This window comes from Sesamum indicum, unplaced genomic scaffold (genome assembly GCF_000512975.1).
Source record: "Sesamum indicum cultivar Zhongzhi No. 13 unplaced genomic scaffold, S_indicum_v1.0 scaffold00126, whole genome shotgun sequence".
In the NCBI taxonomy this organism is placed as follows: domain Eukaryota; kingdom Viridiplantae; phylum Streptophyta; class Magnoliopsida; order Lamiales; family Pedaliaceae; genus Sesamum; species Sesamum indicum.
The window spans coordinates 354987-366260 of NW_011628053.1; the positions used below are offsets into that span (position 1 = coordinate 354987).

Sequence of the window (11274 nt, forward strand, 5' to 3'; positions counted from 1 at the left end):
ATATATATATATATCACTTACTAATATATATATATATATATATATAACTTACATATATATATTTACATTATATTACTTACTTATATATGTTATTTATATATATATAATATTATTATTATATTATTTAATTAATTAGACTTTTCTCAAAATACCATTTACATCCTTCCTAATTTTCTTAATTAATATAAATTATCCCAAAATATTATAACGAACTCCAATTTAATTCATTCAAGTGTTATTATATCCCAAATTCAATCTATAATTTATTTACTAATTAACCTATTTACATAAAAAAATTTCAATTAATCCCCCAATTATATATTATAATTTTTGGGGCATCACACAAACTTAAAAGGACATGCTATATTAGACATTTTCAAGATAAAATGGTACTAAAAAAGTTTCATAAACAAATTTACCCCGTGTCATCGAGGCTGGTGTACTGGGCGCCCTGATGGTGGGAGCACTGATGGTAGTGGTGGAGCAGCCGTCGAGGTGGCAGATTGCTGTATCATCTCATCAACTGCTGGTGCAGCTCCAGATGCTCTAGCATCATCTGGAGGCTACGGGGAGGGGGACGGTGCGGTCGTGTCAGGTGGTGTGGGTGGTCGAAGAACTGCTTCCCCAACTTGGGAAGCATCCGACGAAATTGGTAGAAGTGGCAGGCCACGGCCACGACCACGACCACGTTCTCGACCATATGTTACAGGAGGCGTACTACTAAACATGATCTCAACAAATTATTGAGAAGTATTAGTCTAAATTTTACAGTTATTGATATTAATATGTAAATAAAAAAGGATACACTAATTCTTACACAACGGAAATATTATCATGAAGTTATGATTATTGTACTCATTAATTATTTAAAAATATATAATTCTCTTGTGCACATATACAAAAGGGCCAAGTATTGCTTAAGCTTGTTTAGCCTATCACTTGAACTTTTTATTGTAGTATTCTTTACATTTGCTCATTTTCATCTATCAACATTGTCTTTTGTTGACAGATGAAGATGGATAAACATAACAAGTTCTACTGCCAAAATTCAATTAATGGACTACACAAGATTAAAGGCATGCGTGATCTGTTTGTATGCTGTTACCAAAGAACTATACATTTTTAAATAATTATTAATTATTGGAAATATTGTCCTCAATTTATTTTCTATTTGTAATGATTACGTAATTGTATTTTAATTTGAAATATTACCTTAATATTGTTATTGTTGATATTATTTTGTAAATAATATTATTATTGGGTTTATAGGTCTAATAAAAATGTTACTATTGGGAATATTTTCTAATTTTGCGATAATTGATATTGTTATGTAAATAATGTTATTACTGGGAATATTAGCCTATTTTTTGTAATTATTGACATTATTATGTAAAAATGTTATTACTGGAAAAATTGGTCTATTTTTTTATTATTGACAGTATTATGTAAACATGTTAGTATTAGGAATATTAGTGTAATTTTTTTGATTATTTACATTATTATATAAAACTGTTATTTTTGGAAATATTGATCTAATTTTTTTTATTATTTACATTATTATTTAAATAATATTATTATTGGGATTAACTATTGGTCTAATTTTTGTGATTGTTTACATTATAATGTGAAAATTATTTTATTGAAAATATTGGTCCAATATTTTTTATTATTTACATCATTATTTAAATAACTTTATATTGGTGTATTTTTTTTTTTTATTTACATTATGACGTAAAAATTAACCTATTTATAAAATAAATTGCACATGTATACAATAAATTTCACAAAAATTTTAAGCAAATACGATATAATACACATAAGACTTGCATAAATTATAGAATACTAAAGTAAATTGCACAAATAATTACAATATACAATTGCTAAATTACACAACTATACAATTAATTTTGAGAAATTACAGAAAATTTCTGTAATTACATAAATTACATAAAATAAATTTCTATAATTTCATAACTTCTTATACAACTATATATTTCTATAAATGCAAAAATTGCATAATAATTTTTTTAACAGAATTTTAAAAATAACTAAAAATTGACAGAAAATTTTTAAAAATCACCCAAAATTAAGAGAAAATTTTTAAAATTACCAAAAATTTACAAAAATTTTGAGAATTACATAAAATTTACAAAAAAAATTTAAAATTTTTTAAAACTTCAGAAATGTATAAATTTTTTTAAAAACTATAATTAAGAAAAAAAAAATTTAAATTGGCGAAAGTTTTTTAAAATGTTTTATTTTTCACTAAAAAGTCAAGAAAATAAAAAATTGTAGCAAAAACCGTCCCATACATGTTAATGATCAGAAAAAAGTAGATCATAAATTAATTAAGGTCATTGGAATCATATAATGCTACGAGTTAAATTGATACATGTTCAGAAGATCAAGTTATTTGAATATATAAGATTGTTAGTCTTACGTAGATGTAAGTGGCATCTTACACTGTTGAGAGAGTTTAATCAGACCGTTAAAATTTTTATCAGACCATTGGATAGTATTAAATTGACAAAATACTGCATTTGATGAAGTTTTTGAAATTTTTGTTATACGGATAATAAGATATCATATCTGATACACAATCAACAAGGTTAAAAATGATGGAACTGTCCATCAGACAATTTAATTTTAGATTAGACCACTAGATATGTTCACATATGAAAATTATTGTTATGAGTTTAAGTTTTGAATTAATCAGGGTCCCGGATGTTGGGACATTGTAATTGGGTAGTGAACGAGCAATCTATGGGAATATTTAAGGACGGTTTTGGGAACTCATTTGGAAATGTTTTTCTTTAATCATTTTAGAAGCAGATATTTTATACATTTAGGAATGATTTTATTTAATTTTGTATTTTGCAACGGTCAATATTAAATAACCGTTCCTAGGTTTGATTACTCCTACACCTTCTCCTCACTATGAGAAGTCCAATTTTTATACTCCAGCATAAAACCTTTCATAAATAAGTCAAAATTTACCTCGTCTATGGTTTTGAAAACTTCATTTTTGCACTTCTGACAAGGACACTTAATTTTCTTACCATCTATATATGCGTGTTGAGACTTGGGTCATTCTATACATGTAGCAACACCATCCTCAACGGAGTAAGACCCACCGTACTTGGAAGGTTCTTCTCATACATCCATCTCATCAACTGTCTTAACATACGATGACTCCTGCACAGACACATAAACACACACACACATATATATATATATGTATATTATTATAACATTAAAAATAATCGACAAAATTACAACAAATATAATCAATTCACAAATAAAGTGTTAAAGTTGTTACCTGATCAAAATAACTTCAAATATCAACAAAAATTCGAGACAGGTTGACAAACAAGAGTAGAAAAATGTTTGTGGGATAGTGAAAGATCAAAACAATTCGAGAGAGATTCAGAAAATAGAAAGAAAATGAGAATGCAAGAAGATAGTGACATTAAATAGAAAGAGCACACATATTTAGCTGTAAAAAAATAGCTGTTGATTTAGATTTTGAAACGGTCCTTTCGACGAGTTTAGGAACATTTTTTTTTACCGTTGAAATATAGTCGTTGTATTTCATTTGGAACAGTCTCAGTAATACTAAATAAATAATACAAAAATATAGGTTCCAATTTGTACCGAATTTTGGAATAATTTTTTAAACAAATTATTTCTTAAATAAAATTAATAATTTGGAACGGTTTTTCGCATAATTGATTAAGGGTGTTCCAAATCATTCCAAATTGTACCTCATTTTGGAATACATTTTCTAACTGTCATTTTTTGGACATCCTTTGTCACACATATAGGAATGGTCAACTCAAGACCGTCCCTAATTCTAATATTATGTTACATACAGAGTTTCAATCATTTACCGCTACTATTTTGTAATGGTATTTGGATCGGATTTTGTAACTGTTTGTTCGGAACTCATGTTGCTACGGTTTGCCCATTCCAAACTTATAACCCAAAAAAAAATATAGATCATGACATCATCTTTCAATATCTGTTCGTTATGTGTTCCAAAGACTGTTCCAAGATAGAACGGGTGTAGGGACAGTTCCCCTGACCATAGCAAATCCCGCCTTTTTTATTAGTGTGGTGATGTGCTCTAGCCAAATCCCATTCATAAAGGTGGTTGGCGGAGCACAAGATCTAGGATCCGATCATAGCACAGGAGATGGAATCCGCTCGAACTTTAGTTTTACAAGCTAGCTTAAGGTACTATCACTATAAAAAAAGGTGGGATTTGGAGCGGGTTTAGGAACTGTTTTTTTTGGGGTTGGAACGGTTTGCAAGATACTGAACTTATTTGGGGCCATTTTTGGAACGGTCGGAAATCCGTCCTTACAAATTGCATTACAAAATTTTAGAGATGGTTTAGGCAAGACCATTCCTATTTGGGACGGGAACTGTAGCACACTATGAAAACCATTCCTAATATTAAATTTGTCAAGAAAAATTTATTTTTTTAAATGAAACGGTTAGTCTTATTTAGGAACACATACATAAAACTGTTTTAGTAATGGTATTAGCAACGGTTTTTCAGAATTCGGAACACGTACTTAAAACTGAAATAGTAATGGTATTAGGAACAATCAACCACAATTTAGGAGCACTTATTTGAAATGGTTTTAACAATGGTACTTCGAACAATCAATGCAGTTTAAGAACACGCGTTTGGAACTATTTTAGTAATGGTATTTGGAACGGTCATTAGTTTTTAGATTTATAACATTTCTTTACAATTACTAAAACCGTTCCTAATTTTTTAGTTTTATAATTTATTCATATATTTAATAAATTGTAATAAATAAATTAATTTATATATTTTAATATATAATTAAATTAATTTAATAATTATTTAATTAATTATATCTATAAATTTAATTAATTAACTAAATATGAAATAATAGAATGTAATAAACATTATGGAACATGAATAATTAAGAAAAAAAATATTATTAATATGAAAAATTATCTAATTACAAAAATAAAAAAAATAAAACCTAACCTAATCCCTCCTCTTCAGCGACATCAATATCGTTCTGGTTTGAGGCCGAGGGGGTCTGTCGAAGTCGGATCTGGAACATCTCCTGCAAAACAAACAAAACTTATTAGTACTTTTAACCAAGAATTATGTTTTCTAAAAAAAATAATATAATAATCTACTTACCACCACCTCAGCCGCCCTTAACTCACTGCAGCCGCCATCTCCATTTTCTTCTAGCACCTTTCAATAACTCCATCCGGTTGGGCGGCTGACCGTGCTCTGCCTCTTGTACACGAAAAGAACAGTTAGTATTTTATTTATCAACATTGTCTTTTGTTGATAGATGAAGATGTATAAACTTAACTAGTTCTACTGAAAAAACTTACTTGATGGGCTAAACAAGCTTAAAGACATTTGTGATCTGTTTGTACATGGTTATAAAGAAACTGTATATTTTTAAATAATTATTAATTGTAAATTGTATTTTAATTTAAAATATTACATTAATATTGTTATTGTTGATATTATTTTCTAAATAATAATATTATTGGGATTGTTGATCTAATTTTTTTATTATTGACATTATTATGTAAAAATATCATTATAAGAATATTTTCTAATTTTGTGATTATTGAAATTGTTATGTAAATAATGTTATTATTGGGAATATTAGCCTAATTTCTGTTAATGTGATTATTATATAAAAATTATTAATGGGAATACTGTTCCAATTTTTGTGATTGTTTACATTTATTATGTAAAAATATTACTATTGAAAAAATTGGTCAAATTTTTTTTATTAATGTGATTATTATGTAAAAATTTATTAATTGGAATAAATTTCCAATTCTTTTAATATTGGTTAAATTGGTCGAATTTTTTGAATAAATTACACATAAATTGCATAAATTACACAATCAAATGAACATAATTTGCATAAATTACTCAATAAATTATACATAAATTGCATAAATTGCACAATAAATTACAAATGAATTGCATACATTACACATAAATTGTAGAAATGACCAATAACAAGAAAAAATTCACAAAATATTTTTAAACTTAACAAAACTTTTCTGTCAATTTTTAAAATTTAAAAAAAATAAAAAATACCAAAAATTTACCGAAAATATTTTAAATTACTTAAAATTTAAAAAAAATTAGAAAAATTACAAAAAACATTACTGAAAATTAGGAAACTTTAAGAAAATTACAAAAAAATCAGAAAATTTTCAGAAAACTTTTTTGAAAATAATTTCAGAATTTTTTTGAAAAAAACCGAAATTTTATATCAAAAAATGGGCGAATTGTTTTTTCAAAAACTGGCCAAAATGTTTTTAAAGAAATTGGTGTTTATTTTATACGAAATTTGGGGGGAAATGGAAGAAAAGTGTGGTATAAATAAAAGAAGAAGAAAAATGGTTGGGGGGGGGGGGGGGGACAAAAAAAAAGGGAAGAAGCGTGTGGGTCTTAGTCGGCGGAAGACATAAAAGAGAAGTTGGGGAGGGGGAATCAGAAGCTAGGTGCATTGAACCTGGACTGAATACATATATATATATGTATGAGTTTATAGGAGAGTAAAGTGTAAAGGTGATTGATTTTGAAACGCAAAGGTAAGTAATAATAATAATGAAAAAAGAAAGGTGTAGAGGGCTGCAGCAATAATATTGCTGAGAAGCTTCAAAAATCTCCATTCATGGAGAGCATCTTTGCAAGCAGGAATAAAATCTGAGAGGAAGAATTTTATTGAATTGAAAGTGGGTGTGGATATCCATTTAAATATACAGAGGTACAATGCGGGTGAAGAAAAAACAAACTTCAGCCACCTCAGCTATTCTGGTAGAAAAACGCTAATAACTAATGAGAAACGCTAAAAGAGAAAAGCAATATGTACAATGAAGAAATTGCTAATAACTAAGAAAGAAAGAAAAGTGCAAAAGCACTCGGATAAATCGTCATTGCGAGAATGCGAGATGCTCTGTTTTTGTTTTCTGCTGCTGTGCTGCACATGAAGAAACTGCAGCAGCAGCTCCACTTCAACACCCCCCCTTCAAGCTAGGTCTGGAGGACGAAGCAAACCCAGCTTGGACATGAATTTGAGAAAGGCAGCACTGGGAAGTGATTTCGTGAAGACATCAGCAACTTGTAAATTGTTGGAGATAAAAGAAGGTAGAATGAAACCTTCTTTATACTTGTCGCGAACCACGTGACAATCAATGTCGAGGTGTTTCGTACGTTCATGAAACACCGGATTAGCTGTGATGTGTAAAGCGGCCTGATTGTCACACCAAAATGGAATAGGAGTCGAAACTGAAATCTGGAAATCTTTGAGCAAGAAAGAGATCCATTGAAGTTCACAAACAGAGGTAGCCATGGCACGATATTCCGCTTCGGCTGAAGAACGTGAGACGGTGTGCTGTTTTTTGGTCTTCCAGGAGATGAGGGAAGAGCCAAGAAAGATGCAAAAACCAGTAACGGAGCGACGTGTATCCATACAGGAGCCCCAATCAGCATCAGTATAAGCTGCAAGCTGAAAATTAGAGGATGAAGGAAAGAATATACCATTAGTCAAAGAGCCCTTAAGATACTTCACAACGTGCAAAGCCGCAGACCAATGTTGATCAGTGGGATGCTGCAGGAATTGGCTTAGTTGCTGTACTGCAAACGATAGATCAGGACGCGTGAAACCAAGGTACAATAGGCGCCCTATCAGCCTTCTATATTTTTCAGGATCAGGAACAGGGGATCCAAGTTCAGAACTGAATTTAATACCGTGAGGAAGAGGAGTCAAGACTGGATGTGCATCAGTCATCCCAGTATCAGTGATAATATCACTGATATATTTCCTTTGTGTAACACTCATTCCGTCAGAGGAGCGGGCAATCTCCAAACCCAAAAAATATTTTGCATACCCAAGATCCTTGATTGTAAAAAGATCATCCAAGTAAGCCTTAACCTCTATGATTAGTCCCTCCGCAGGACCCATGATGAGAATATCATCCACGTAAACGAGCAAAGCTAAAAAACCACCACTAGTGAGTTTAATGAACAGGCAATTATCGTGGGCAGACTGGAGAAATTCGAAAGCACTTAACTTCTGAGTGAATTCATGGTTCCATTGGCGTGAGGCCTGTTTCAAACCGTAAAGTGATTTGTGTAATTTGCAAACCATGCCAGGTTGCACAGCATATCCTTCAGGAGGCGTCATGTATACCTCCTCATCCAAACGCCCATGGAGGAAGGCGTTGTTAATGTCAAGCTGATGAACCGTCTTCTCTAGGAGTTTCCCTTTGATTTGAGCCTTCGTAACATGCAATAAAAAAATTTGAATAAAATAATGATAAATAGAAAAAGAAAAAAGAAAGAACATTACATTAAATTGCCAAAAAAAATAAATCAAGAACTTGAACGGTGTACGTACTTGAATTTATAATGGCTGGGGCGGCACATCTGTTAAAAGATAACACCGAAGCCCCATTCATCTTCAGCGCAAGAGCGCTCGATCAGTGAGTTATTACGCACTCTTTCAAGGGTGGCTGCTTCTAGGCAAACCTCCTGGTTATTACGCACTCTTTCAAGGGTGGCTGCTTCTAGGCAAACCTCCTGGCTGTCTCTGCACCCCTACCTCCTATCACTGAGCAATAAGAAACTACGAGTGTAATAGAAGCATCCGTCGACAAAAGGATCACCCTAAGATTATTCACTTAGGATATTTGTCAGGAGATGGGAGTCTAGATGACTTTCACAAAGACAGGTAAGTGAGACATTGTAATGGGAGTCTAGATGACTTTCACAAAGACAGGTAAGTGAGACATTGTATTGTGTCTATCGAAGGTAGGCCCTGATGTGCCTTTCAAGTGCTTAATGTAATGAAAGCAAGTTCCTGATCATGTAAGATATTGAAGCTCTTCCTTCACGACTAAATTAGTAACAAGTAAACCTTTTGTGTGTGTATCTCCAACTATTTTGGAGATAACATAGTAATCGTGAAGTCTGAGACGACCCAGAAAGCACTTGATCATATCATGATCGGCTTTGTAAGCTGACTTGGGTATTGAGTATTTACTTAGACGTAGAACTGCGGAATAGCTATCCCATTGCCAAAAATATTCACGATGTTCAGTAGCTTTTCGCTGGCCTCCTTTGCATTACCGGGTATGAGTGGTTTTTGGTCAACCAGCCGTGGAAGCTTTTACTTTAGGGGGTGCTCTTGGCCCAGTGAATATCGCTTGTTCTGGTGTTTATCGGTGGTGGTATACAATCGGTTTAGCATTGAACGAAGGGTACGAAATCAATCAGATTGATTTTTCGATCAAAAGTACTATGTGAAATCTTCGATTTTTTCCTCTTCCTCTATCCCTATGCCAACGAAGAAAATAGAGGATCTGTTGAATTTCAAGTATTCAGTTTCACCACTAAAATAAGGAGATTATAAATTTATTTTGATAAAAGAATAATGAAAAAAATAAAACTATCCTTTTTATCAAATAAAAACAAAATATTTTGATCTGATACTGCTAACAAAATATAATATAATCCATCAACTAATATAAACATATTCTCAATTTTTCATGAAAACTAATACAAAATTGAAAATAAAAACAAAACATAACCCTGGCCTAACTCGAGGTTCACATTTGATGATGTTCCGGTTATCAAACGAAGAGAAAGGCTCCACACCTTTTCAGCAGGGATTGATCTCCAGCGTACCAGAGAAGGTGCTACATTCTGATACTGTATCAGAAGATAGCAAGGATTCTGAAGCTAACCTTGCAGACATTACCTGAATCCTAATGGCTTATGCGGAATCTTTTCATAAGTAATTTTAATTTAATAATGTTTATGAATATTAATTTCAAGTTTTATTACTATTGTTCTTCAATATGTTTTCCTATTCACTTCAAGTTTTAGCTTAATATTTTCTTTTACATTATTCTTATGCAATTCACCTAGGATTTGTTTGGTTGGGATCGAAACATGCATGTAATAGAAAATGAAAGTAAAAATAGATGTATAAGAAAAAGTTTGGTATTTGACTACGAAGAATAGTTAGACGGAAAGTAAAACTGGATGTAGATAAAATCCCTGGGGGTCCAATTTCGTTTTGGTCAAAACTTGGGTGGAAAAGTGAAAGTATAGAGCAAAAAAGACTAAAAAAATACATATTTTATTTTTATTTACTTTATTACCCATATATATAACTTCCCTCTAATTCATTTTTCCTTTTTGCTGGTAATATAGGTATTTTTAGAAAATATTAAGCAAATAATTTGAAAAATAACTACGCCGTCGATCGTTTGTATTAATTTTTATTTTACTTAAATTGAGTAGCTACAATTAAATGCATAATACTCATTTCATAGAATATTTTGTTAATAAAAAATATTTTTGTTTTTGTTTGACAAATAATTTTACTAACTAATTCCTGATAGATCCAAACTCTAGCTAATTCCATAGCCTCCAACGACAATGCACAATAAATTGCAGACACTGTAGATGGAGTGGACGATTTAAGTTTAGATTAAGGATCTTTTATTATTTATAAAATTGCGTTTAAATGCAATTTTTAATAATAGCAAACAACTTGAAGAAAAACTATCATCTTTTCTGTGTCCCTTTTCATCTCATTTGAACCAAACGAACCCTTAAAACTTTATCATCAAACGTTATCATAAGTTTATGATAGAATATCTCCTAAAAATTTAATCACATTGAAGTATAAATGGGCTTCTCTACTAAGAAGAGTATTAAATAAGGTTAAGAATGCCTTCTAAATATAAAAAGAGAATAGTTTGCAGAATACACATATTTATATATAATAAAATAAATAATGAATTATGTAGAGTCAAAAATTGGTTAAGACTAATGCGGAATACTGGAAGAAACATGATGAGGATGCTGAATATTATTGTTCATATATTGGTACATGAGGGAAAATTAAAACTTGTATTTTCTCTTACACTCACAGCTTTTGGAAGACACATGCCTGCAACTACAGTAGTGTTCTATTTCAATGAATATATCTGAATAATAAGACTAATTTTCAGTAGGCGAGAGACAATGTTGATTGAAACCAAACCATGCACAGCCTTGAGTATTAATACAAATGAATTAACAAGACGCAGACGAGGACTAGACGGGAGAGACGAGCATCGAGGACGAGGAGGAGACGGGCATCGACTAATTAATTTGTTCCCACATGGAGAAAGCATAAAGGATTGGCAGATTTAGTAGCATAGAAAAAGGTAATGAGGAGATGTGGA

General features: G+C 31.1%; 1 protein-coding gene and 1 long non-coding RNA gene across 2 annotated transcripts; both read right to left on the minus strand.

Moving 5' to 3' along the window:
• Window positions 1-7061: 7061 nt before the first annotated feature.
• Window positions 7062-8219, minus strand: LOC110011306 (uncharacterized mitochondrial protein AtMg00810-like). The gene has a single exon (XM_020691251.1). It carries the CDS (start codon window positions 8217-8219, stop codon window positions 7062-7064), a length of 1158 nt encoding a protein of 385 aa, XP_020546910.1.
• Window positions 8220-8509: 290 nt separating this feature from the next.
• On the minus strand, window positions 8510-8657 carry LOC105179180. Its single transcript, XR_849219.2, has 2 exons — window positions 8612-8657; window positions 8510-8563 (listed from the first exon to the last, which is right to left on the minus strand). It is a non-coding gene; the product is annotated as an uncharacterized LOC105179180 (long non-coding RNA).
• Window positions 8658-11274: the final 2617 nt, after the last annotated feature.

What these genes read in the sequence shown, in the direction of transcription:
- LOC110011306 (XM_020691251.1), bottom strand. Translation starts at nt 8,219, where the DNA reads ATGACGCCTCCTGAAGGATATGCTGTGCAACCTGGCATGGTTTGCAAA.